The following is a 27,755-nucleotide window of genomic DNA, read 5'->3' on the forward strand; positions in this document are numbered from 1 at the left end:
CCTTTGGCTCAGTGTCTGGGGGTCACACCAATAAAAACACAGAGCAACAACCCCTTGGGACCTCAGAAAACTCTTTTCTTATGGTCGCTGTGTAAAATCTCTGTGTTCCCAAACCCCTGAGGAGCTTCAGGGCTGCAGCTTCTAAAGCCACAGAACCCCAAAGGGCCCCCAAAAGTCCCAAAATCCCCCCACTGTTGGGACTTCTCCTTCCATCACTGTCCAAGTAGCTGTGATTCTGCCGATTTAAAGCTGCTCTGCCTCCCCATGGCACCAGCAAATCCCCAGCCCCAATTCCAGTGCTCCCAGCACTCCACTACAAACTGGAGAATAAAACAAAATACCACCATAAATATGACAACTTTATTAAAATATACATATGAGTACAAATTAATGATTATATGGATAAAGTTCACTGTCTGTAAACAAATATATTAAAAAAGAGCACATCTTTTTTGTGATATAAAGTGCAGTTATGTTTCCTTATTATATACAATATGTCAGCATCAGGGAGGGGTTGTAAGGACTATGAAACTAACATTTGATTATAAGATAAAATTCTCTGAAAAAGTATACACCTACATATTACAAAAAAGGGCTTGAGTTTATTTAACAAACAGCTTCCCACCACGTTAATTCAGCTAAGGAGAACCTCAGGAAAAATCAGGAGAGAGGCACCACCAAGCCCATTTTGGGAAGGGAAACTTGCACTTCCCAGAGTTCACACCTTCCCCTCGCCAACCCCAACCTTGCACCGAGGGAAGAAACAGGACAGGACCTTGGGTGTAGCTGGATTTTGGGGGGGGAATCAAATATACAAGATTTCTGTACAGCTCTGACCCCAGGGGGCTCCCAACGTCCAGCAGCCTGGAGAAGAGTCCTGCCTCGGTGGGGACACACAAACCAGGCCAAGAGCATCCTTGTCAGCAGTGTCTGGGCTGTGAGGGCAGGGGAAGGAGGAGCCCTGGCTCAGGCAGCCCTGCCCTAGGAGTGGGGGGCACGGCAGGAGCGGCAGCAGGCTTTGCTGTAGTACCAGTGGCTGCACAGGTTCACCTTGATGGCCAAGGCACAGTTGGTTCCTGCCTGGTCCTGGCAGCTGTCATCTGCAGGGAGAGAAAATACACTTTAGCAGGACATGAAGTGCATGGAAATATGGCACAGGGGTCACAGGTTAAATCCCTGACAGATACAGCTGAATTTCCTGGGGTGCTGAAGTAATTTGGGGCTGGGGTGGCTGGTTTTTGGTTTAACCTTTGTTAAAGCACTTGGAGAGTAGGTGGTCAGGGTAGGATTTCTCCCTTAATTTATGTCTCTCCTGCTGTTCCCAGCCAGAACTAAAATGTTGCTGGAGCTTTATTTGTGCCAGTTTTAGTGCCACTGTCTCGTGGCTGCTGGCAGGTGTGAGCAGGCTGGTACCCTGTCTCCCAGAGTGCTATTTCTCAAGGCATGGCATGGAAAAGAAGAAGAAGAAAATAAACAATTGTGAGCTCATGAGGTCATTTCCCACCCTACACAGCTTTAAACACCATGGGATGAGCAACAACATCAGCCCAGCTGTGGCTGCCACCTCCCTGACATCCCCTGGCATGCACCATGGAGCTTGTCCAGAAATGTCATTGTCAGCCTGGCCAAAGGCATGAGCAGGTTGAGCTGTTCCTTCCCACCTGACATCTTGGGGAGTCTCACTTGGTCCCAGCCCTGAAGCTCAATGTCTCTGCTGTAAAACAGAGCTGCCCAGGGACTGCTGGAGCCACCAAGGCTCTGAGTTGTCCCCAGGTCAAGGGCTTCCCCTGGCAGAGATTCACAATTTCTATCCCAAGGAGGCTTTTTGAGAAAGGGAATGGGAATCCAGCAGTGCCACATCCAGAGTTAGGGACAAGTGAGATGCTGGAGAAAGGGATGAGTCTCTTTCAGCACTCTTTCGACTCCTTCAGTGCGATATTTTGCTTCAAACCCATAGGATTTATACTTTTATATATATACATTTTTTGCTTCAAATCCATAGGATGCATGAAACCAGGTTGCTCTCAGGGCAAGGTGTCCACAAGGCAACTCCCAAGGTCCATGGATCCCAAGGGAGTGAGCAGCTGAGAGCACCCAGAGCTGAGCCAGGAGCTGGCCCCAAATCTGTCACCCATTTTCATGCTTTTCTCCCACACTGTCCTTATTCCCAAATCCTATTAAAGGATTAGAACTGTGTGTTTGCTAAAGATCACAGGGACTCTGAGCCAGCAGACGAGCCAGATAACGAGATAGTTACAAATCCCACAGGACATCCAAAGACCAAAAATCATTAAAATAATGGCACAGACAGAACTTCCTCAGCTCTAGCTGGAATCTTACAGAAGCAGCACCCAAATCAGCTCTCCAAAGGCCCCTTTTATCTTCAGGTCAGAGCATGATTCTTCTGAGCTCTCCTCTTAATTTATCTCCAGAAGGAGCCTGTGCATTGCTTGGGCACAGAGGGAGAGCTGTCCCTGACGTCCTCCCTGGGATCATTATCCAAATGGGGCAGTGCTGCTGGAGGGATCCATGGCAAACCAAGGCTGTGAGGCTCACCTGGGGGCTCTGTGGGGCAGGGCTGCAGGTCACAGGTCTGTTTGCCCACTGGCTTCACCAGTGGGTCGCAGCCCCGCACGATGTCCTTGCCCTGGTAGCACTTCACATCCCGCATCCTCACGCCAATCCCGCAGGTTTTTGTGCACTGCGGGGCAGAGAGAAAGGGTGAGGCAAGACCCTGCCATGCCAGGGGACTGTTCTGAGCCAGAATCTGCTCGCTGGAGATGTTAGGGCAGGAGGAGAATGTCACATCCCAGTGCCACACTGCTGTCCCCTCGCTCTGTCTTTGCTGCCAGCAGCATCAGCTTCTGCCCAGGGGAGGTGGATGTGGTCCTATCCTTTGGCTCTGACACCCTCCCTCCTCCTGCTGCTGCCCTTCAAAGGGGACCACAAACCAGCTGGCCCAGTCCAGGTGATGCTCTGCAAGACATGGATGGCCATGAAGCCCCCCAGAGAACCAGGAGTGGGGTTGTGGGGTCTCTCTGCATCCATGGGGGGTGTGGAGCCACTGCTGGGCCCAGCACTCACTGCCTGCTGCCCTTTGGATGCCTCATGGAGCTGGGATGGCAGCAGGGCTGCTTTGGTTAATTATAGGGTTTGCAAGACTTAAAATGAGGCTCTTGGAGCTCAGATCAGGGAGGCTGCATCCAGGAGGGCTTGGAGGAAGCCCCCTGGAGCCTGGCTGCCTTTTGTGTTGTGCAGGGTGATGGAGTATCCCCAAATTCTGTATCCCAAGGGCAACCACCCTGTGGGCTCCAAGCCACACTTCCAGGCATGAGGGAAAAAAATAAAGAAAAAATAAAGCTACATCTGGCCTCAAACAGCCCCTGTCAATCCTGACCTCCCTGAGCACAGACAGCCCCAGCTGCACCATGCAGCAAAAACACCCTCAGGGACCACCTCCTGCAGGGACTCACCCATCTCCTGGGGGTTCTGCAGGCAGAGGGACCCTTGGTGCAAATGGATGGGGCAGCACAGCCCTGGGGACCCCTCCCAGCTCACCTCAGACCAGGGGGTGGTGTACCACTTGAAGCAGGGCCTCTCGAAGCACGTGCTCTCCTCCACGGGCTTCTTGGCCACGTCACAGTCAGAGGGGCTGCGGGTCTTGATCTTGCCATTGACAATCTCCAGGCAGAGCACGATCCTCTTCTTCACACCCCGGCCACAGGTCGTGTTGCACTGTGGGGTCATGAGCAGGGCCCCTTGAGAGCTGCACACCCCAGCCTGACCCCTCCAGGGCACCCCAAAACACAGGATCTGCACTTACCCGCTCCCAGTCCTGTGCCAGCCAGTGCGAGGGGCAGTTCTTGTCCCCACAGGGGTGGATGGCCAGGGGTTTGGTGTCCAGGTTGCACTGGGACTCGGGCACCACGCGCCCGTCGCTGGTTTTGCAGTACACATGCCGGATCATCCTGCCCTGCCCGCAGCCGCCGCTGCACTGCAACCACAGTGGGCACTCAGTGCCAGGGAACACCCCTGACCCGGCCCAGAGCAGGGACAGAGCCCCCACAGCAGGGACAGGGCCCTCACGGCAGGGACAGGGCCCCCACAGGAGGGACAGAGCCCCCACAGCAGGGACAGGGACCCCAGAGCAGGGACAGGGCCCTCACAGCAGAGACAGGGCCCCTACAGCAGGGACAGGGCCTCCATGACAGGACAGAGCCCTCACAGCAGGACAGAGCCCCACAGCAGGGACAGGCCCTCACGGCAGGGACAGGGCCCCACAGAGGACAGAGCTCCCACAGCAGGACAGGGACCCCACAGCATGGACAGGGCCCTCACAGCAGAGACAGGGCCCCTACAGCAGGGACAATGCCTCCATGACAGGACAGAGCCCTCACAGCGGGGACAGGGACCCCACAGCAGGGACAGGGACCCCAGAACAGGGACAGGGACCCCAGAACAGGGACAGGGCCCCCACAGCAGAGACAGGGCCTCCATGACAGGACAGAGCCCTCACAGCAGGGACAGGGCCTCCAGAGCAGGGACACACAGAGACAGGGCCCCCATGACAGGGACAGAGCCCTCACAGCAGGACAGGGCCCCCACAGGGCCCAGCTGCCTCCCCACACCCCCCTCCCCCAAATTTCACAGAGGTTTTTGGGCTTTAAACAGCCACAAGGATGGTCAGCGGATCCCCCAATAGAGATTCCATCATCATGGAATCCCAGACTGGTTTGGGCTGGGAGAGACCTTAAAAATCATCTCGTTCCAACACCCTGTCATGGGCAGGGACATCTTCTGCTATCTCAGGTTTTTCCTAACCCTATACAGGGATTTGGAAAAGGATAGGTTTATCCTTGGAATGGGACATCCACAATTTCTCTGGGCAACCTCTGCCACAGCCCCAACACCCAGCATCTCTCAGGGCAGGAAAAAGGGGAAGCACCACAAGCAGGGAACCCCAGAGTGGCTCCCAAAGTGACAAAGGGGACCAAGGAAGTGGCAGGAAAAATCCAGCCCCCAGTGCCCGGAGCAGCCGGTGCTCCCCGTGGTTGCTCTTGCAGAGGCTCTCGGTGTTTCCTAGCACTGCTGCTGCCATGGAAACTACTTATTTTTAGCTGATGTGAATGTATCAAAACCTGGGTAAAAATAGCTTGGGATGGAGGGGGTCTCTGGAGCAGAATTGTGCAGGAAGGGAAAAAGCCAGGGGGAGAGGAAAAAAAAAGAGCGAGGGAAAGAGAATAGAAAATAAGGAGGAAAGAAATATAGAGAAAGGGAGGAAAGGAGGAAAGAGAAAAGGTAAAGGGGAGAAAAGGAAAAGAGAAGGGGGTAAATGGAAAATAAAAAAGGGAAAAAAGTTAAAATGTTCAATTTCTGGGCATGTAGCATCAGCATTGCCAAGGAATGCTGCGCAGCAGACAGACAAGAGGATTTTGACACCCACTAAGGCCCTCAGCCAGGTCTCTCAGGGTTTAACCCCTGCTGTACCACATCCCCCACAGGGCAGGAGCCCAGGGGGAAACAACAGGATCCGCTGGGATGCTGGTTCATCCCCAGTGCCCAAGCCAGCATGGCTCAGGGTGACAGTGCTGGCAGAGGTGGCCCGAGAGACCCAAAGCAGTGGAATTATTTGAGGCCAGCTCCCAGCGCAGGCTGCCTGCAGTTTTTTTGGGACCAGCCAGGCATGATGAGCCCAACCCCAAAACCCCCAGGAGCAGCAGGGACGAGCCAGCCTGCGGTGGGACACGACGGCCACGGCGGGGTCTCACCGGTCCCCAGTCGGACACTGTCCACTGCCGGTCACACGGTGGCCCCGTGCAGTTCTTCTCGGCCAGGGGCCGGGCGCTGGCGTCGCAGAGCTTCTCCTCCTCCGAGCAGCGGATGTCCCTTGTCACCACGCTCCGCTCCCCGCAGCGCGCCGGGCACTGCCGGAGGGGACAGCGACATCACCGGGGCTGCCGGCACCACGGCAGCTGCCGGCTCTGGGATGGAGTTCCCCTCCATATTTGAACGTAAAAGTTTAAAAGCACACGCTGGAAATGCACAAATTCACTCAATCCCCCTCCACAGCCCCAGCTGCGTCCTGCCCAGGTGCTGTGCTCTCCAACAGGTTATGCCAAAAGGGGGGAAAGGCTCCAGGAGGGTCTGCTCAGAGCTGAGCAGCTTTAGCTGTCACTTGGAGACAGGGTGAGATCTCCCTCGCCTCCTTCCCAGGAACAGCCAGCTCCCTTCCACCTCTTTGGAGAATGTTTTCCCCCTCCTGACTGCACAACTGAGATTTTTATGCTGTGGATAAATTTGGCACCGTGCAGCCCAGTGACATTATTTAGAACTGGATTTGAGTTACTACAGTCTCACATACACATTACATTTGCTCCATGCATAACGTAAAGCAGGGAAAAGTGTCAACAGCACAGGGCCCAGACGCACTGTGCCGAGATGTTAATCCTCAGAGCCCTGAAATGTGCTTTTTTTAATGCCTATTTCCCCAGCCAACTTGGCACCCCATCTCTGATGGGATCCAAAGGAGATTAACTTTGCTGCTGGCTAAGAACGATCTACTCCAGCACTGTCTCAAGCAATCTGTCCCTGACAAATGCTGGAGGAGAATATGCATTTCTTTAAAATAAACCACTCATTTGCTATGCTGGACAAAACAACACTGCAGCACGTGCTCAGGGAGCTCCTCTCTACCAGCTGGGAAAGTCAAAACATCCTGCACCACCAGGGAATGCACCAGCCCCTCTGTCAGCTCCAGGGAAATGATGCACACCAGCTTGCAGGGGAATGGAGACGTTTAAATTATGACTAAGACGAGTTTTTGGGAGCTGCCCAGGAGGAAGAGTCATATTCCTCGTGATGCAAACCATGGGGCAGGTTGGCACCCACGGACAGCTCGGCTCAGAGCTCATCTGCTCCTGCTTAGATCAGATCTGTGCTTGATTTGGGAAGAGGCACCCCGAGGAAGCAGCGCTGGTTTGGGTGTTTCCATGGGTTTGTGTTCGTAAGGGATGTGCTGGAGCACTGTCCGTGCCTGGAAAGGGATTTAGCAGCACAAACCCACAGGTTTTCCCAAGGAAACAAGTGAGCTGGAACCCTCCCCAAAGCATCCCCCAGAGGCTTTGGGGACTGGTTTAAGGCACAGCTAGGGAAAGGTTTCATTCTGCATGTGGTGCAGAGGAGGTGAGGAAGGGACGTTTATAGGGATGTAATTTATGTATGAGATGGGATCACCTTCCCAGCACGTTGGGTTTGAAGAGGCTGCCAAGGAAATACTGATGGGGAGATCTGAGTCATGGGCTCCTGCCCTACCTGTGAGTGACCAATGGCCTCCCATCCTAAACAGGAGCCAGGCCTTCATTTTAAGGGGAAAAATATTGATGCACATTGATCCACGTGCATTACTGCAGGCAGTGTATCCTGGCTGTGGATGGTTATGGATGAGGATTGATGCCTCAGGGTTTAGCTTTTATATTTTTCAGATTCTGTACTGCTTTGGTGTGTAGTTCTGAGCTTCATGTTAAGGGATGGTGAGCTCTGTGCACAGAGCAGGGAGACAAAACAATTCCTGCTCCAGCTGGGGACCAAGGACAAATGATCCAAATCTCAGGCACAAACAATGTGGGCTGGAGAGAGAAAAACAAGAAGGATGGGACTGCATAACCTAAAGCTGTAATTGGACAATTAACTCCATTATGCAAATGGAGCAGAACTGATAAAAGTGAGAGACCCCGTGAGCAGTCGTGCATTTTGGGACCGTTTTGGTTCATCTTGGGTTCATTTTGGGACCATTTTGGTTCATCTTGGATGTAGCGCTGGCTGCGCTCTTGTGCTGCCCAAGGTAGATCCATTGAGGCCTCCTAATAAATCCCTACTTTATTCTTAAACTCTGTCCAGCCTCTTTTTTAGGTTGCATGGTGATCTGAAAGAGCATCAGGAACCACAAGGCATCACAAAGCATCAGTAATCACAATTAATTCCAATATGCAGACGGAGCAGAGCTTATAAAAGTGAGAGACTCCGTGACCAGTTGAGCATTTTGTGACCATTTTGGTTCATCTTGGGTGCTTTTTGGGACCATTTTGGTTCATCTTGGGTGCAGCCCTGGCTGAGCCTAGGTGGATCCATTGAGGCCTCCTAATAAATCCCTACTTTATTCTTTCACTCTATCTAGCCTCTTTTTTAGGCCACGCAGTGACCTAAAAAAGCATCAGGAACCACAAAGCATCATGATAAATTGGAAAAGGGAGGGAAGGCCGGGCTCAGGTGCTGCCCTGGCCAGCAGGACTCACCTCTGACCACTCAGACATCTCCCACTGGGGCCCGCAGGCTGGGTTCTTGCAGACCTTGCGCTCGTCGGGCCGGGCAATGTCGGCCGCCTCGCACAGGTCGCTGTAGACGGAGCTGTCAAAGCCTGGTGAGATCATCTTCCAGCAGCGCACGATGCGGAACTGGTACCCCTCGCCGCACGTCCGCGAGCACTCGCTCCAGCTGCTCGTCTCCCACCTGCAAGGGAAAGCATGGGAAAGCATGGAAAGGCGTGGAAAAGTGTGGCAAAGAATGGGAAGGCATGGGAAAGCAAGGCGACCCCCAAGGCAGGGAGGAATGACGAGGACTCCATGGATATCAGAATTACTAATTAATTACTTTATTATATTGTGGCAGTATCATTCTTTTCTCTGCTTCTCTCAGATTCAGAAAATGTGAATCCCACACACCTGGGCAGGGAACAGAGCCCATCACCCCATGGAGCAGCCCACAGGAAAGCCCTGGCTGCAGGGAGTGTGTAATCACATATCCTCTGAGCAGAGAGAGACATAGCTGTCCCAGGAAAATCCTGGGAAGCTGTGGGAAACTTAGAGAAAAGAATTAAAACATTTTTCTCTCTCTTTCTGTAACCGTTGTTTAAAGATGTGGTTCTCTGGAGTGTGCTGTTCATAGCTCACCAATAGTGTGAGAGGTTTTCACTTTGGGACCAATCAAGTCTCACCCTAGCAAGTCACATTATAAAAGTACCTGCTGCTTTCATTAAATTGCCTTCTGATTCACCTTCTGAAGACTGGAGTCTTTCATTCCATCCCTGACTCAACAGCATCAAGGGAGGAGTGAGCTGCAGCCAGGCTGCCAACTCCTGAGAGCTGTTCCCAAGGGATGGGAAGCATCAACATATGTTGGGCTCACCCCACAGCCCCCAGCTCATGCCTGAAGCTGAAACCAGCTTGTCAGGAGGCAGGGTGGCACAGCAGGGCCTGGCCCAGTGTCCTCAGTGACAAGTGAGAGTTTGTCACCAGGGGCTCTGCCAGCACATTTGTCTGTCAGGTTTTTTGCCCATGTTTGACCTCCTCTTTTTGTCTGCTCAGCTGAAATACGGGGAGGACACGGCATCCATCACCCTGCAGATGCCAGCAGTAATGTCACACAGAGCTGCCCGAGCCCCAGTGGGACACAATTCATGTCCCACCATCAGTCTGACTCTGCTGAGCACAAGTGACAGGCTGGAGGAGCTGGGATCTGCTCCAAGCACTGCCTGTCCTTTACTGTCCCCTGCCACCTCTGTCCTGACAAGACAGGAGCAGCTTGCAATCCAGGGAAAAAACATAAAAGGTCAAGTTTTGTACAGTACAGGAATATTACAGCAATTAAAGAATGAGCTAAAAATCAGAATGGATCAGAATTCCCAGCTCCTCTGGAGGTGGGCAGCCCCCAGATCCCCACTGCTGCCTTTCTCCAAGCAGGAGAGCCCCAGCTGCCCCCAGGCCTCACACCCCATCTGGGGCTCCAGGCAGCCCTAGGGAGATGTCACACATTTGGAGATGTCATTTAGAGATGGCATCTAACTTTAGAAGGGAAATGAAACAAAGGATTTCCCCAGCCAGATCACCCAAAATTAACATTTTTTCTTTGAAAACCACTGCCAGCCTAAGCACCTTCCTGTCTGCCCAAGTGCTGGTGGCTGCCCCATGAGCTCCCAGTGCTCCCCAGTTGGAGTCACTGGTAAATCACAGGGCAGCTCTTCTTCCTCACAGTGCAAGCCCCTGAAGCTGGATCAGCACAGCCATAAGGGGGGACAATTTTAGGGAAGATTAGTGGGAGAATCTAAGCACAAACGGTACCCTAATGCTTGTTTTTAAAAATGACACCAAAAAGAGATGCCAACTCTGCCAGGATTTATGGAAGTTTTACCCTGGTAGCTTGAGCTAAAGCTCTCAGGAAAAAACTCTTGCTGCTTCCCAGATGGAATTAAGGGAGGAGGGATGGGGGTGCTGTGGGCCATCCCTGCTGCCCTCCAAATCCACACCCACCCTCCCCCAAAATACAACCAGGGCAGAGGAAGCACAGAGAGTGCAGGAGGGCCCTGTGCTGGCAGTACCTTGGCTGGCACTCTCTCCCAGCACAGAACTCATGGATGGGCTCGGGCCGGGTCATGGCATCACAGTAGGCATCGTCCACCTCGATCCCATCATAGCGAACACACATGGCATAGGTGGACATCACTCCTGGGCTCAGAGAGAACACACACACACAGAGCAGAGTGCTTGGTGAGCTGCACATCCAAACTCTTTTGTTGTTGTTGTTTTTCTGGTTTTAGCTGCGTTTTTCAAAACTCCCTCCCTGTGGAAAGCAGGAAGTTGGAGTTCCTGTCCCGTGGGATGGGTGCTGCTGGGAGGGAATATCACAGTGGCCACCCCACCAATCTGGGCAGTGTGGTTGAGTTTGGCCAGCTCAGAGGAGGGCATGGCATGGCCACCCTTGCCAGGGCTTGCCACCAAAACCAATATAGGACTAACACATTTTTATAGGAAATACTCAGTACCACAAGTCTGCTCGGCAGACAGGGTGGTGGGAGGAGGCGACAGCAAACAGCCCCAAACCCACTCCATCCCCCATTCTCCCTGGGCATTACACCCCTCCCTTTGCACCAGGTGCTCCCCAGGTGCATCCAGAGCTCCAGGCCAAGGCAGGGATCCTGGGGATTTGGCAAGGAAGGTGCTGCCCCTCCTGCTCCCCCTCCAAAGCAGCTGAGCCGGTGCCGTCAGAGCGAGACCTTTTCCCCCACAGCCTCCTGTGCCAGAGTAAATGTTGGGAAGTCCATTCTGGGACCTGGCTGGGGACCAGGAGGCTGCTCTGGCTACAGGTAACAAGAATTGCAGCTCTGGAGAACATATGGTTTACATGAAACTAAAAAAAGATCTACAGCTCTTGACATGGCCTTGCCTCTCTGTGATATGTCAGTGAGAAAAGGCAGCGAGGAAGGAGAAATTTGAGTTAAACCTCTCTTGGCTTGCTGCAAACCAGGGCAGAGCAGGCTGGCCCAGCCAAGGGAGAAATTTGTTCAGAGGGGATCAAAGAAGTCAAAAATGTCCCAGAACATGTGGATGACAGGATCCTGGGGAAAGGGAAGGCTCGCAAAGCTCCTGCTGCAGGCACGAGGCTGCTGGACCAGAGCAAATGCTTAAAATGTAAAACCCTTGCATTTGATCTTTTAAGAGACATCCCTGAGATTGTAAACTCCTCTCTCCCACTCCTTTCCCTCTTTTTAATTCCAGAAGCACTGCAGGCTCTGGATAATTTCAGGGGCAGCACAGACAAGTGCACAACCCACACGCCTGATTCATCCCAAGGGATCGACAGGACCCCCTAACCAAGGGCTGAGGGAGGAGATCAGGTGCCTTGAAGCTTTTCAGGGGGCAAAAAGGGAGGAATTAATGCAAAAAGAAGGAATTTCTGCCTGAAGAATAGAGGCTCAGTTTCGATATCCCTGGCATCTCTGTCACTGTTCCAGATTTACACCCTCGCAGCCGAGCTCAGGCTCCAGGGTAGAAGGAGTGGGAGAAACAAAACATAATCAAAAAGCCAAGTGCTATTGTGTTTCCTGCCAGAGCTGAACAATCTTTAAAATTTCTCTCTGCGGGGAAGCAGCTGAGCTTTTCAAACCCTTTGAAGCTGTCAAAAAGGTGAGGAAGGGGGGAAAAAACGGAGGCTCAGGATAGGATTTGGGGATCCTGCTGAGCCCCAGGGGGGACACAAAGTGATGGAAGTGAAGGCAGTGCTCAGAGCTTCCCAGAGGGAGAGTTTGGAGGGATGATGGACACATTGGGCATCACCTCCTGGTCCCCAACACACCTGAGAGCTCAGTGGGGTTTGCATGCTCAGCCCTCAGCTCCTCTCCCCACCTTTACACCCGGGCACAGCAGAGCTCATGAGATCCTCTGAACACCACCAGCTCCTTCCCATCCCTAACAGACATAAAATGGACTCACACACCAGGTGATTTCAGCAGGCTGTGCAGAATTTGGCTGCTTCTCATAACTACCTGTGGTGCATGTAGAGCTGCAGGGTTCGTGGGAGGAAAGCTTCCACCTGTACATGTCAGCAGCACTCACACCTTGGCCCTTTCTTAACAACTTCAATCTGTTTCTAGCAATAAGCAAACAAAACAAAACAAAAAAAAAGAAAAGAAAAGAAAGAAAAAAAACAAAACAAAAGAAAGGCATTTACAAGGCAAGCAGTGACAGCCCACAACAGACACACACATCTGGCTGCAGTTCGGTTGGGTTTGGGTTTGGGAGGGGATGTGCTTGGTTTGGCTTTGGTTGGGTTTGGTTGTTCTGATTTTTTGGGAGGTTCGTTTGTTTGAATCAATTTTTAATTTTTTTTAGTTTCACAACATACCTGTCCTGAGCCCCAAGTAGAATCCCCAGCCCGGTTAGAGGCAGAGCTTCCACTGTCTAGAAATAGAGAGAATGGGATAAAAATACCCACAAGTAGAAACAGTTCAGAATTTAACAAAAGTTTGCATTTTTCTGCTCAAATACACCTGGCCCTCGGCCCACAGTGACTAAAGGTGCAGTATCTCCTCCCCTGTGTCTCCAGGGCTGGGCAAACCCACTCGTGCTGCTCAGTGCAGCAGAGATTTTGGCTGCTCCAATCTCCAAAAGCCAGCACAGGAGTTTCTGAGCTCTCCCCTCAAAGCCCACTGATTTTGCCACTCTGGTTTTTGGTCTGATTTATTTTGCTGGATGTCAAGTGGGGAATTTGCATCTCTCCAGCTCCAAGCTGTGCTCAATCACAAAATGCCACGGGGAGAGGAGTAACAGAGTCAGCCTGGTGTGAGAAAAAACATTTATCCAAGCAAGAATTGCAGCTGCTCCCCATGCTGGGAGGGGGGAACACCTCAGGGATACTGCACCTTTACAACAAAAGGCTTCGGTTCTGTTCTCATACCTTGGTCCAAACCCTTGGAACAGCTACACTGGAATAGTGTACAAGGTTGTATCCTCACATCCAGTTGTCTCTGGCCTGGCAGGATATGCAGCTTGTATGATTTCTAGGCAGCAGAAGCTCTGAAATTGCCTTATTTAGTTGTTTGTAAGAAAAAGTTGAGGTCCAGCCTATCAAATCAACCTTTCAAAGGACACTGTTGAGAATCCAGCCGTTTCCTTTCCGACCCACCCTCCTTCCACCGCCAGCACTGAGCCTCCAGAAGGATTAAAAACAACAACAATCTCATTTTCCCTGTTGATTTTGCCTCTGTCAGTTTGGCAAATGGTTGCTTCCTGCACTTGAAATGGAACTGAAATGAATGTGACTATTTTTTAATTTTTTTTTTTAGTGGAAAAATAACAATCTCGGCTCATTATAAATAGTGTTTATCTGCCACAGCAGCTCTGCCTGGGGACCCACACCAGCTCCTGATCCCTGGCCTGTGCCACCAGCTGCCACCCAGCCAGGAGAGGGCTCACAAATTCATTAAAACATAGTCAACATCTGCTTTTTGTACTTTAATTTGCCTGGAAATATTACCCAGATCCTCCAGTCTATCCCCTGATCTCTGAGGCACCAAAGTAAACACCGAGTTATCCTGTGATCAGGACTCCTCTGTCTTTACAAGGATAACATCTTCAAAATAAGCTTTATCCCACATCTGAGGACAGTAAATCTTTCAACAGTGTCCCTTTAGTGTATGTGATCCCAAATAAAGAGCTTCTATGCATGACAAGGGGACAAGATCTTTCCAGAGGAATCTGACATTTGGGCACAGGGCAGCTCATTTCCAGCAAAGACAAAACTGTCACTTTGTTCTCCTCTCAATGCAGACAGCAGCCCATTGTTTAACAAAACTGGGGGCATTTTCTCTTTTCTTTCAATTTTCTTCTTTATTATGAGCTAAATAATAAAGTCACACATTTGCTTCTCAAACTTTTAATCAGCTTTTCAAGCAAGATACAGCACCAAAAATTAGCACCGTTCTGAGTTCTGGGCTGCCCCTTTTCCCAAAACAGCTCCCACAGCAGAGGAATAACCCTGACAAATGCACACAAAACCACCCCAGATCAACATCCACAGCCCCTGGCTCCCATTCCTGTGTTTTATTTTGGTTTTTTGTTTCTAAGCAAAGGGGCAAACTCGTGGCTGCTGTTACAGGTCCAGCCTGAAAGGACCTGAGCATCTCTCAGCCTTTTGGCTGGTGCAAAACTGGTCTGGATATCAGTGTTTTGATCTGAAAAGTTTGTATTTTGTTCCAGAGAGAGAAGAGGGGACACTGTGGAACAAAACCAAGGGAAGAACAGGTGGAAAACATTGTCAGTGCTGGGTGACATTCCTGAAGGGGTTTAAATCACTGTTATCAATAGCTGGGCAGCCAGGGACAGTGCAAGGAGGACACCCAAAAAGCTGCACTGGAGCCCCAGTGTTCTGTGATTGCCCTGTAAAAGCCAAGCTCCCTGTACTCCCAGGAGGTAGGGAAGCACTGCCCCCATCTCACAGCTGCTGGGGCAGAGTTTTGGGGAGCAGGGTGGCAGCTGAGGGGACACCGGGTGTGTGATGGGGAGCCCCAAGGGGCAGGGCAGTCCCCAGGGCAGGGTAAGGGGAGCTGAGGGCTCTGCCCTCTCTGTCAGAGAGGATGAAATGCTTGTTTTGGCAGCTAAAGGCAGCGCTCCCAAGCCAAGGCACGAGGAGAGATGATAGATTCAAGCCCTTGGCAAGGTTTTCATGTTCTTATCATTAAGAAGTTTGTTGATCCATCTGGCTGCATGGCCATTTTCTTTAGCACGAGTGTCTTTAGCATAACGTAGTGGAAGCTGTGGGTAAATCCAGCTAACTCTAACCAGAGGGAGCATCTGCTCTGGGCTTTGCATCTCCTCCAGATCAGCATCTTATCCTGTGTTTTACAGGTCCAGGAGGAGGCTGGGGTGCCGTGGGGATGCACAGTGGGACCCAAATCCACACCTTGTTCTGGGACCTGGATATTCCCAAAGCCCCAGAGTCAGCTCAAGCTGCCCAGGGAGTGCTCTTGAGTGGGTAGCTGACCATGAAGGAGGGCTAATTGCAGGGCTAATTGCTGCTGTGAGCACTGTCCCCATCTCAGACCCCATGTGGCCACACTGGGAATGAGTTCTGGGCTGGGAATCAAGGCTGCTCCCCAGAGAGCCCTGGGATATCTCAAAAGCTGATAGATACAGGCTTGGGGATCAGCACCTACCCCAAGACTTCCTTCCACCCTTCCCCAGAGCAAAACCTGCTGCTAAAGCTACATTAGGCCTTTCTTTACCTCCCCACTTCCACTCAAACCAGCCACCTAAAGGATTCTCAGGTGATGGTCCCAGTACCATGAGCTGCTACTGCAGAGCTTTGGATATTCCTGTCCAAGCTGCTTCTGCAGCTGCTGAGGCAACAAATCCAGACTGTTCCTGGACCTACAGTGGAGCTCCTGGTGCCAGGGCCACACCTGGGAGCTGCTGGAAGCATATTCCTGCCATCCCAAGTGAGGAGGATCATAGGTGGCACTGAACAGGGTGGGTGAAAAGGGGCCAGGACCAACTTCTGCTGCATCAGAACTCAGAGGAAGGGGCTGGGGAATGGGAGCAGGACGTCAAGAGAAGGCAAAAGGAAGAGGCTTCTTCATGGCTGTGGCTCTGACAAGAAGCTGTGACAGCAGAGAGCAAGGCCCCAGCTGACAAACATCAGCATGGACTTCAGCATGGCCACCGAGGGGGACATCAAGAATTCCTCTTGCCTAAATGCTCTCATGCCTTCCTGCTCCCAAACCTCTGGCCCTTCCTTGCAGATGAACTCCCAACAGAACATTTCCACCATCCCACCCCCACTTACCTCCTGCTTCCAAAGGGATGGAAACCATGCATTGAGCACAGAGCTTTTACAAGTCAAGAACATCAATAAATTGGATTTATTAACGAAAGGCACGTCTCCTACCTTGCTTTGTGGGTTCTGTTCCCCTGAGGGCTGCTCATGGTGACGGTGGCATTGGAGAAGGGCGTCTCTGCAGAGGTGTTGGTGGCTTTGCCATTGCTCAGCTCCATGAAGGTGCTGTTCACCGAGTAGGTGACGAGGCCATCGCTGTCCTCGTAGTCCACGTAGAGGCTGTCAAGGGGTGACCCCACCGAGTTGGTTGGGTCTCCCTGGGCGAAGATGCTGTTCATGGTGACGTTGAGCAGCAGCTCCTTGGAGTCCGAGGTCTTGCCCAGCAGCTTGTCCGTGATGGCGTTCTCCAGAAGGAACTCCCTGGAGCTGAGCCTGGCCTCGGGCTCTCTGTCGTCATGGTCTGTCTGGTAAGTAGACCTGGTTACGTTTGAATCTAGATTGGAGCCAACAGGGGGGAAACCACAGTGACAACCACAAAATGCATCGAGGCTGGGAGGGAGAAGCAGCCCGGAGCAGCGGGGACACGCCGGAGCCTGAGCAGCCACACGGGGGGCCAGAGGCAGGGCAGGGGCGTCTCATGGGGTTCCCAAGGGTGTGCAGCTTGGGGGGGGGCTTATCCTGCTATGGTGTGGCCAGAGGGGAGCTCAGCACCCGCCAGCACTGCCCAAAGCAATAGCAGAGATGAAAGGAAGGTGCTCCCCTGGCCCCACAGCCCATGCAGCCATGCTGGGAAGGCACTTCAGGCAATTTGGGGGTGGGATGCCCAAGGGACTCAAATGGGGGCTTTGGAGGGGTGGGAGGTGATGGGAGATGTTGTGATGGGGAGTTTTGTGCACCCAGGGCTCCCTCCTGTCCTTGGCATGAGGCAAAGCACAGCAGGGCACCAGCGGGGAGGTCTCACCCGGTGTCCACCCCCCGCACGCCCTCACCAGAAACCAGAATCTGAAGGGCAAAGAGGATTTGTGAGCAGAGATGTTTTAAAGAACTTTCCGAGGTTTCCAAAACACAAACCAGCAGAACCACCAGAGGTAGAAACAGAGCATTTCTCAACAAGAGCTCTGAGAAGCAGAACACTGAGGCCCAAGTCTCCTCCTTACCTTGGGGTTGTTTGCCCTTCAGTTTTGGCTCACAGTCAATTGTTTCTGCTCTTTCATAGACCTCATTGGTTTCCTGACCTTTGCTCAAGTTTAAATCTTCCTCCGTGTCCTGCCTTCCAAACACCTGGTTCTCCAAGTCTATCCTTTCCCTGGAGATTTTCCCAAAATAGGTTGCATTGTGCTGGATGAAGCCCAGTGGCACGTCCCCGTCAAACTCGCGGCTCTCCTCGCTCTCCGACTCAGAGAAGGTGTAGAAGATGGGCTGCAGGTTCTTTGAGTGTGGCTTCCTCAGCAGAGTGTATTCAAACGTGATGGATGGGTTCTTGCCATTTTGATTCCAGACCTAGCAAAGAAATCAAGTTGTTAGAGGGTGCAGGGAATTTGTGGCAGGCAAAGCATGGGATTCATCTTGGACCTGACACTTGGGGAGCATCAATTTTGCTGTTTCCAGAGTGTTTTCCTTCACAGTGCCAGCTTCTTCCTGCTGGAGCCCTGCACCATTTTCTAAAGGTTTGGCAGTGCTGCCATGGGGATTAATCCCAGTAGCCACAGGACACTCTTCCTCCTTGGCCACTGAGTGACCAGAGGCTTGGGGCAGCCACTTCACAAGACCATCACTTGTAAAGCCACTTTTGTGACTTTATAAAGAGCACACTCTCCCCTGCAGCTACTACACCCCACTGGGGCTGGGGACTCCCAGCTGAGGCAGCCTCATAGGGTCTAATGCTTTTTAAACACCCAAGCAACCATCCCTTCCCCTTCCAGAGGAGCCTGGGGCTACATGGAAGATGTCAGGAGTTGGGCTCTGGCTGGCTGCCCAGAAGAAAATTGAGGGACTTTTCTCCAAATACCTGGTTTTACATGGTTTGCTTTCGAGAGAGAATTGGGGTTTAAGGTTTATGCACTTGTCTAAGCTCTCTGGCCCAGTTTCTTATTTTTGCTTTTCCTGCCAGGTAACTTGGATAAAAATGCCAAGGAGCAGAGGAGAAATCCCCTCACAGTGCCTGAGGCATCTTCTCCCTGCAGAGAGGAGTTACCAAGCCCACATTCACCACTGACAGCCCTGCCTGAATCCAAGAGCACTGACACAAATATAATAGGGTTGGGTAAGGAACTGGCCAGAATCACTGCTCCCATCCCCTCCTCATGTGAAACCATGCCAGGACTCTGCTCCCAAGCTCACCCCCACCTCAATCCACGGTGGATTTTCTCTTTCTCACCATGAGAAGAGAAGCCAAAGCTCACCATTATGTTCAGCCCTTGATTTGTGGGTCCCTGGGCAACAATGTACTCGATGCCAGTCTCGTACACGTCCATGGGCCGGCGGTACTTGAACACCGTGCCTGCAATGTTGAAGTTCTTTGGGCTGTCCACTTTATAGTTCCCATTGAAGAAATAGTACCCAGCTTCATCAGCCACAGCTTCAAAGGAGAGAGAACAGTCAGTGCTGTTACATGCAAAGCTCTGGATGCAGCCCCTGGTGTGTTCAGGGGGTAAAATCAGTGCCGCAGCAATAGAAAAGAGATTCTCCTACATGGCAATGCTTTGGTCACTCGTTTGCAGCATTCACCATGTGAGGGTGTGCTCAGAGTTCTGAGCCACGTGTCCCTCCACTTTCCAAACCCCTAGGAACGTGGCTCACACTCAACCCCTGGCTCCTGTCACCCCCTTGGCACCAGCCCACAGTGGCCCAAGATGCCACTGATGCCCCCTGAGCTAGCCCAGGAACTGCTAACCACAACAAGCTTTTTTCATCCACAGAATCTTCCTAGAATGATTTGTATTGGAAGGGACCTTGGAGCTCATCTCATCCTGCCATGGGCAAGGACACCTTCCACTGCTCCTCAAAATCCCATCCTGCCTGGCCTTGAACACTTCCAGGGAAGTGACAGCCACCTTCCAGAAGCCACAAGACTCTGAGGCAGCAAATGTGCTTCTCTTTGGCAAGTCTGGATTCTTCCACACTGTCACCTCCCCCGTGAGATGGGTGTGTGGTCCCCAACACTTCAGCAAGGCCACACACAGGTCACATCCCCTTGGTGCTGTTGTCATTGCACATTCCCCAGGCAGGGAAAGGTTGAGGGGATCACCAGAGAGGTGAAGTCACTTGGCCATCTGTGATTCAGCACGAGGGCATCTGTCACACCCTGCTGAAATAATATTCACCAACATTTCCTGCTTTAAAGCAATCAAATTGTTGACAAACACAGCCCAGGTGCTCAGACTGTAGAGAGGAGCAACACTCTGGCTTGAACAACACGGATGGATTTACATTGCCTACAGATTGTCTGCAGCAAACAGACTCGCTGATCCCTGTGGGTCCCGTCCAACTCAGGATATTCTGTGATTCTATGACAAAACTACATCCAGCTCTGCATTGGAAAAAGCATTAACCAGCATAGACATGCATCCTAGGGAAGTACCAAGAGGTTATACACACCCAGAACATCTGCAGACTTTTTCCGTTCCACTATCTGGATATCCCTCGCTCCGGCGGGAATGTGCGTGACCAGGGAATAGCCTACGGATTAACCAGAGGATCTTTGTGACCAGTGATCTGAACCAAGCCCTCCTCAGGCAGAGCTGCAAGCTAGCCAACACCCTGGCCTGGACCCACATTTTTAATGAGTTATGGATTTAAAAGCCCCAATCCTTCATGTTTTAGGCTGCAAACAGGAGCTTATTGGTGATAGAGAAGAAAAATGTATGAATTGTGTCCTGGTTTATGGAGGGAAAACATATCCAAGGGGGGAAAGGATTCAGTTCTTACATGCACAAATACCATGTTTATATAAACTGGTGTAAGAAAATACATCTGCAGATGGTTTTATTAGCTAGAGAAGCTGTTGTGTGGTTCAGTATTGATCCCTGTGTTAGCCAGCGTTCCAAAACCCCAGCAGGAGATGGGACCCGCTTTCTCCTCTGCCTCCCCTTTGCCTAGCACCTGACAAGAGATGGGACAGTACAAATCTTCCCACAGCACTGAAGTTCCTGCAGTTTGCTCCATCTCAGAGAGCATTAATCATAATTCCTGAATTAGACTGTTATATTTAGGACATGTATGTTCGGCTGCTTTACATCACACTGATTTTTGAAATCCTGGTCTTTCAAGATATTGTTGCTTCCTGTTATTACAAGTCGTTTATTTCTAGTCTTACTGGGTCATGAGGGTCTTGTTTTTGGCTAAATGACTAAAAAGGACTAAAATAGATACCAGCCTCTTGCATAACCCCTTTGCACCACTCATCATCAGAAACCTCTGGTTTCTGACAAATACCACGCAAATTTCCTGTTCTGTTTTGGTTTTTTTTAAAGAAGGTTTTCTCTGCCCAAACAAGTAGCATTAACACACATATAACACATGGAAAAAACTTCAATTGGGCAGTTGGTAAGACCTAAAAACAATTTACCAAAAAAAAAAGAGTCAATTTTAAACCCAGCCCTTTCAACTCAAGCCCTCAATCCCCAAAGCCTTACCAAGATGAGAATTTCCTTTCCGGTAACTGCCGGTTACGTGGGTGCAGCTGCTCCCATCTCCTTGGCAAACTCCACATTTATCCAAGGTGTGGGTGGAAAAGAGAATGCCATCACAGCCAATGGGCTAAAAAATGCACAGACAGAGCACTGAGGGTCAGGCAAATGTCGCACCCACTGCGATTCTCTGAATGCTACTAACGAGATTTTTGCTATAATGTTTAACAACCTCACATTTTCCAGACACGCAAACCCCTCGGAAATCCGTGTATTTGCAGGATGTTCCATCCCTGGCCTGAACCATTAACTGTCTCTGACCATCCACGGTGGTGCAATGAAGGTCACAGGGCTTGCTAGAAATGTGAACATAGTCATCTAAGGGGAAAGGATATAAAGAGAGATTCAAAAACAGCAGAAACACCACAACTTTCATCCAACCCAAGCCAGCGAATCTCTGCCAAGCTAAACAACAGCAGCACAACTGCAGAGCAGTGAGAGTTCACAAGTGGCCATCTCTTGTGTTTCAGGACAGGCAGGAGATGGCACTTGGACAGTGTGGCAGCCTTTGCTGGAAGAGATGCCCCAGGGATGCCAGGGGCATCACCAGCACCAGCCCAGGGCAGGCACTGAGGCAGCAGCACTGCTTTGTGCAAGTACATTTCACAAAAACCTCCATGTGCACTTAGCAACACTTGATACATGACTTAAATTTATACATATATTGTTGGAAATACAGCTGTAAGATTATATGCAAAACCATAGCAACTCAGAGCATTTTATGATCTATGACTTTTCTATAAATGTTCACCAAGATGGACTTAATTCACCCTTTGCTTTCTGCAGACAACAACTGGCTGGCAGCACCCACCAGCACAGCAATCCCACATTTTATAATATCCACAGGAAGCAGATGACAAAATCATATTTGCATCAGAACCCCAAGTGTTTGTCTCCACCAACTCCTGAGCAGTCAGAGACCCACTGGCCTGCACACCCAAGCAAGGCAGCATCAGTGTCAAAATATTCTCTGCAAATCCCCCAGAAGCCATGTGAACTCCTGCTCAAACACAAAACAACTCCTGCAATATCTCTGGTGAGTCAGCTTGAGCAGCAAATGTGTTTAAGGAAATTGTCATCTTCAAGGGACAAAAGCCACCAAGGAGAAATAGCTAGTGGACCAAGTTCTATCTCATTGACCCTACAAAAGCTGGTACACAGGGAAATTGATTTGATGGAGATAATTGCTCTTGGGTATGCCCAGAGACCCCTAAAACAAAGTTTGCAGGAGCTCCCATCTTTATTTTTAAGCATTCAAATGAATCTGAAATGAAGAAGGATCTGATCCCATCTCTGTTTTTATGGATCTGAAGAATCTGAGCTCAGGAGCCTCCTCAGAAGAAGGGCCCTGCCTTCCCAGCAGCTCTAAAGCTCATCCATGGCTTGTGGTTAATGCCTGATTTTGATGGGAGTCCAGTGTTCAATAAAAGTTCAATAAAAGCTCAGTTTCTGAGTCCCAAGTAGTTTCTGCACTTCTTGCTCACCCCAGATGACCAAAGTGACCAACTGCATGTAAGTGACATTTGACAGAGCACACAGAGGGCGTGGGAGAGACCAAATATCACTGAAACAGCACAGGCAGCAATGGCCGTGGCTCAAAGGACACTTGTCATGGTGAGCCCGACTGTCCCTGCCAGCACAGCCCTCACATCTCCTGCTCCCACATCCTCCTGCAGCCTCTGGTCCCTGGGAGCTGTGACCAACACAGGCTACAGACATGAATTCATGTTGTTATTTAATTTTCAAGCTACCCTACAGCTGCCAAACAAGCCTTTGAACTCAGGAGACAGCTGATTGTGCCTCTGAAAAACCACTTTAAAACAGCAGAGGAGGAGCCTTCCTGCGGGCTGTAGCATCATAACTATCAAAATATTTGGCTGAGCATTATGAAACACACAAAGAATGTCTTGTTACCAGGATATAAAGGTTTCCATTGATAGGTTCTGCCATTGTACACATGGGAGTTAAAGGACGAGCACTGCTCCTCTCGGAAGCTCCTTCCGTTCACAGGGCACTCCTAGAATGGGATACATTAACATCCTGACGGAAACAAAGTGCGGGAAAGGTTTCTGGCGCATCAGCACCAGCTGCAAGGAGTGTTTCCATCACCTTCCCCAGCCAGGCCACGTCCTCCTCCTCCTCCTCTTCCTCCCCCCACTGCAGGAACCCCCTGGGAGTTGTTGCCAGAGTCACTCTCTGGTTTTTATGGCAAAATGCCCAAAGCCCAGGAAGTGGCACCAAAGAAGGGAACCCCCAGCTGCTTGGATGGGGAAGAGGGTGACAGCTTGAGGACAAATGGTGTCCCCTCTCCAAGGGACCCAGAAATGCCACACATGACTTTCCCAACAAGACAAAGGATATCCTTACTTGGACTTTGCAGAGCTGGTATCTCTTGGATGTTCCAGTGCAAGTTTTATTAGCCAGCCCACTCACTGACTTCCTTCTGAATAAGGAAATGGTGGTTAGATGGGGGGCAGAAATCATTTTCCCTTGTTTAAATATATCTGCTCTCTGTAAGGTCAGTGTGCACAGAGCAGAGCCACAGAGGTCTGTCCCTGGAGCAGGTTGCAAAGGTCTCTGTGGCTTTGTCACCTGCATCACCAACTATTCCAGGAGGTATCCAAGGTTTACAAAGTGGTTTTTTGGCAACCACGCTGCCCAGAGAGGGCAGAGCCAGGCACAAAGCAGATGGAACCAGTGGGTCCCCAACCAGCCCTGCACCAGGGGCTGCTGTGCCCCAAGGCCTGGAGAACAGGCTCAGTCTGTGCCTGCTGCCCCTCTGCACCAGCCAAAGCTCAGGAAACCCCCTCAGACACATTTCCATCAGCGCTTGTGCCCTCTGGGGTCAGGCAGCTGCTGCAGAGCCCCTCCCCAGCCCCTGGGGCTGTACCTCTGCCTCAGGCAGTGCCTCTCCTGGGATTTCACGCCTCCCCCACAGGTCCTGGTGCACGCTGTCCACTTGGTCCACTCTCCCCACCAGTAAGCAGTGACATCTGACCCCTCCTCCAGGCTGTTGGACGTCTGTGCCAGGTCCTGCTCGGAGCACAAGGGAAGGAGGAGAAGCAGGAGTCACATCCAAACCCCAGAGCCCGTGTGGGGACACTGAGGGCAGCCCTCCCCTCCCAGCCTGCCCCACTCGACCCAGGCATTGCCTTCTCCAGCTGAGGTCAAGCCTGAGGTTTCCATCCCTGCATTCTTGCAATTGTGTTTTCATTACAAAATTGGAATGAAGTGGCAATATTTGGGATTCCTCAGGAAAGGAAATTCTCATTGTTTCGCTCAGTTGGCAAAACCGAGCTCCCAAACAGCCCTAAACTCTGCGAGACTCTCGGTGCTCTCTGACTCTTGCTCCACAGAGAATTCAGGGAGCTGCAGAGCCAGCTGCAGCTGGAAGCTCCACTGGAAGCTTCAACAAACCCTTGCAAAACCCTTCTGCAGCAGCAGAGCAGGTCAGTGAGTGCCAGGGGGTGCCAGAAGGGTGCAGGACCCTGTGTGCTCTCTCTGCAAGCACAGGTTTGTCACTTGAGGAGGGTCCCTGACACCCCCAGCTCCCATCCCCTGTCATGACCATGCATCAGAGGGCAGAGGAACTGCAAATATTGCATGGAAAGTAAATGAAAGCTCAGCCACTGCAGGGAGCAAGGAGTGATGCTCACCAAGAGCAGGGCATGGCCCTTCAGAGTCATTGAAATACTCTGTGAATGCTCTTGGCCATGGTAGGCACAACTAAGGTTAAGCCCAGATTAAAGAGTGAAGGCAAGTCAGAAGTCCTCACCATTTTTGGAGACCTGGAGCATGCACAGAGCAGCTCTGCCAGCCCAGAGAGTTCCCATCCCAGAGCATTTTAAAGCCCAGAGAGCCCCCAAAAACCTGGTAGCCTTACCTGAGCTATGACAAAGACAACATTGCCCACAAGAAGAAGGGCCAGGGTGCCTTTCAGCTGCAGCTGAGCACTGATGGAGATGCTGCTCCACCTCCACTTGGATATCTTCATCCTAGAAAGCAACCAAACACTGCACTAAGCACAGATCCCACCCAGCTCCATGCCCAGCACCAGACCTCTGGGTTCCTGAGCTCTGCTCCAGCTCGGTGACACTGACCAGCAGGGACCTGAACCTGAATTTTTATTTAATTAATAGCAGCATGAACATGGTACAGGATCACTTCCCAGCTCGGTTTTTATCTGTCAAACCACAACTTTGCACTGGTTTCCAGTGGCTGCACCTGACACTGCTCCAAGGCTGCCTTGGAACAGAGCCTGCCTTACACCGAAGCACAGTGAGTAGCCAGAAGTGTTCCTGGATCTATAAAAGCAGTGCATTTAAATATCCCCATTTACAGGACTGCTCCTGGAAGAATGAGATGAAAAGCTTCAAAAACAAAAAAATGCAATTAGCAGGCATCATTCCTCCTTTTTTCATTTATTCCACTCCAATTCCCCTCGGTTCCCAGGGAAGATTTCTTTTCTTATAGAAAAGACACGACCCACAATTAAAGAGTAGAAATGAACTATCCCAAGTGTCAGCCTTTCATCTCTTTCTCCATCTGCCTCATGAAAGAGACCAACCCAGAATGGCATTTTCTTAAATAAAACCCAGCTCAAAACCACAATACGTTTTATTGTGAACCTCCCTGCAAGAGCCAGAAAGGAGCAGGTTTCAGGAAATCATGCTTCCAGGCAATCAAAGCAGCTCATGTCTGTGAGGAAAAAGAAAAAAAAATATCCTCCCCTAAGCTAATTTCCCTTGAAAAGCAGTTAGGCAGTGTCTTTGGGAAGCAGGGGGGTGGGAGAGGTGCTGCTCCTGGGGAGAGAGGGCAGGACTGCAGACCTGCAATATAAAGAGCTTCTCTCCTACTCATTTTTGTTTGGTTTTTTTTCCATCCTTGCAAAGCGTTTTGTAGCGGTTTTGAAATCACTGAATTGCCGGCAGCACCAGCCCTGCTTTGCTGTCTGGCTTAGAAAAAAATTACCAGAGGGCTTCCAGGTCCCTAAATCCGCTCTGCAATCGCCCTGGGGGAGAGGTGCAGCATGCTAAAGAGACTTTCCAAGAGGCAGAGCCATTGATTAATGGGAGCCCAGAGCGCTTGGCCGGGGATCCCGCGGACAGGTGGCTGAGCCTTGCCTTACACTTGGTTCTCATTAAAGCTCCCAGACACTCCTGACTCCAAGCCAATACCAGAGCGCGCTCCGAGTTTATCCCACAGGCTGCGGGGCTGCGTGCTTCAATGAGGGCAAAATTAAGAAATGGGGGAGGGATGTGGATGCCATGAGCAGCATCGCGGAGAGCCGGGAGCGGGGCGGCGGGAGGGAGATGCGGGGCGGGGATGCCGAGCAGGGATGCGGGGCTGCATCTCCGCGGGCAAGGGATGGGACAGAACAGGATGGGGCAGAACAGAATGGGACATGATGGGACGGGATGGGACAGGACGGGACGGGACGGGCCGTACCTGGCGGCGGAGAGGCCGGGCAGGACGATGCTCCGGGGCCGGGCGGGAGCGGCGGCGGCGGCGGCGCGGAGCGGAGAGGAGCGGAGCAGCGGCGGCCCCAGACGCTCCCTCCCTCCTTCTCCCTCTCCGACTTCAAAGGGCAGCCAAAAGCGCCGGGGCTTCCAGCGAGGAGGAGCCGCCGCAGTGGCTCCCCCCAGCCCGCGCCGGCCGCTCTTATAGCGGCGGCGGGGGGGAGGCAGGGGGAGAGCGGGCGGAATTCACACCTCTCGGCCCGGGATGCCCCCACCCCGGTTAACCCCTCGCCTCCCCCGGCGCCGGCCCGCGGCCGCCAGCCGGTTTCCTGAGGCGAGACCGGGGGGGCACAGGCGGGGAGCGCACCGCACGCATGCGTTCCCGCTGGTCCACGCAAGGCAGGGAAACCCCGGGAGGATGCTGTGCCCCCAATCCCCGGGGATCCTCCGGAGGATGCTCCGCTTTTCCCCCACACCCTGGAGGATGCTCTGCTTCTCCCACTCCCCGGGAAGATGCTCCGCTTTCCCCCCACCCAGGAGGATGCTCCGGTTTTCCCCCCACCCTGGAGGATGCTCTGCTTTTCCCCCTCCCCGGCCATCCCCCGGAGGATGCTGCTCTCCCCTCCTCGGGCGGCAGAACGCGACTTGCTGCCCCCACCCCATCATCAAATCACCAAAAATCTCCTGGTGCCTCCACGGGCATTGTGCAGCCACGTGCTGCCTCTGGGATGGCCAGGGGAATGATCTGCCAGGCTTTTAATTCCACTTGCTGCTGGAAAATGAGCCAAATCCTCAAGGTTCTGTGCTTATGGTGCTGTTTGGTCCAGCTCAGTGCCAGTCTTGCTGCTTGAAATAGTTTTGTGCCATGCAGAAAATGGGGTTAGAAAATTGGTTTGGGGCACGTCAAGAGCCATTTTTGGTGGGTACAAATCCCCTGGCTCAGCAACAGCCACGCACAGGTCGTGTCTGATCTGTGTTTGTGTGTCTGGGAGAAAAGCCTGTGGGGAAGAAGGCCACAGCCACAGTGTGTGCAACCTATATTTGATATATGATCCATCTGTCTGTGTTCTGAGGTGTGTATGTGTCAAATGTAGTGACACTCATTCCTGTGCATTCCTCAGCACATCCCAGCAGCTCTGAGGAGCCCACCTGAACAATTCCTACATCCCTCCAGACTTGTTTCAGCTCCAGCCTTTCCTCCTTCTCTATTTGCACAGGGCAAAGCCAGCGCTCCCAGCAGGGCACTGCACTGCAGGTTGTCCCTTTGGCTGTTCCTGGATTTGAGGGTGGCATTCAGCCCTGTCACCATTTGCCACAGGCCAGGGGCACCCATCTGCAGGGCCCTGAGGTGACTGTCCCCCCACCATGGGCACAGTTTCCCTCACAGCTCCCTGTACCCTGCAGAAATCCCAGCGTTGTTAATTTGGACCCAGTCCTCACAGGGATGTCTGTGTGACAGAGAATCCGTCCCAAAAAAATTACATGGGAAATGAAGTCTCCTTTTCTG

General features: G+C 51.8%; 1 protein-coding gene across 9 annotated transcripts; it reads right to left on the minus strand.

Moving 5' to 3' along the window:
• Nucleotides 1-338: 338 nt before the first annotated feature.
• ADAMTSL2 (ADAMTS like 2) lies at nt 339-26,514 on the minus strand. 9 transcript variants are annotated; one of them, XM_064727706.1, is made up of 19 exons: nt 26,238-26,512; nt 24,673-24,784; nt 23,680-23,822; nt 23,157-23,232; nt 22,704-22,806; nt 20,962-21,107; nt 20,736-20,859; nt 19,699-19,779; nt 18,504-18,679; nt 17,337-17,601; nt 16,213-16,561; nt 12,314-12,417; nt 10,370-10,496; nt 8,292-8,505; nt 5,769-5,924; nt 3,824-3,994; nt 3,559-3,735; nt 2,557-2,701; nt 339-1,100 (listed from the first exon to the last, which is right to left on the minus strand). In XM_064727706.1, the coding sequence occupies exons 2-19, from the start codon at nt 24,781-24,783 to the stop codon at nt 982-984; spliced, it is 2,787 nt and encodes a 928-aa protein (XP_064583776.1). In that variant the 5' UTR covers nt 24,784; nt 26,238-26,512; the 3' UTR covers nt 339-981. The 9 variants fall into 9 exon arrangements, 8 of the variants coding, with proteins under 8 accessions (XP_064583776.1, XP_064583775.1, XP_064583774.1 ...); XM_064727705.1 differs by having other exon boundaries at nt 16,213-16,594; XM_064727704.1 differs by having other exon boundaries at nt 16,213-16,594; nt 17,259-17,601.
• Nucleotides 26,515-27,755: the final 1,241 nt, after the last annotated feature.

This window comes from Zonotrichia leucophrys, chromosome 17, assembly GCF_028769735.1.
Source record: "Zonotrichia leucophrys gambelii isolate GWCS_2022_RI chromosome 17, RI_Zleu_2.0, whole genome shotgun sequence".
NCBI classification, from domain to species: domain Eukaryota; kingdom Metazoa; phylum Chordata; class Aves; order Passeriformes; family Passerellidae; genus Zonotrichia; species Zonotrichia leucophrys.

Excerpts from the sequence above, each read along its gene's own strand:
- ADAMTSL2 (XM_064727704.1), bottom strand. The coding sequence starts at position 24,783 with ATGAAGATATCCAAGTGGAGGTGGAGCAGCATCTCCATCAGTGCTCAG. Across the intron at positions 5,925-8,291 it reads AGATGTCTGAGTGGTCAGAG|TGCCCGGCGCGCTGCGGGGA; the intron begins GTGAGTCCTGCT and ends CCCCTCCGGCAG. Across the intron at positions 3,995-5,768 it reads CAGTGTCCGACTGGGGACCG|TGCAGCGGCGGCTGCGGGCA; the intron begins GTGAGACCCCGC and ends CTGTGGTTGCAG.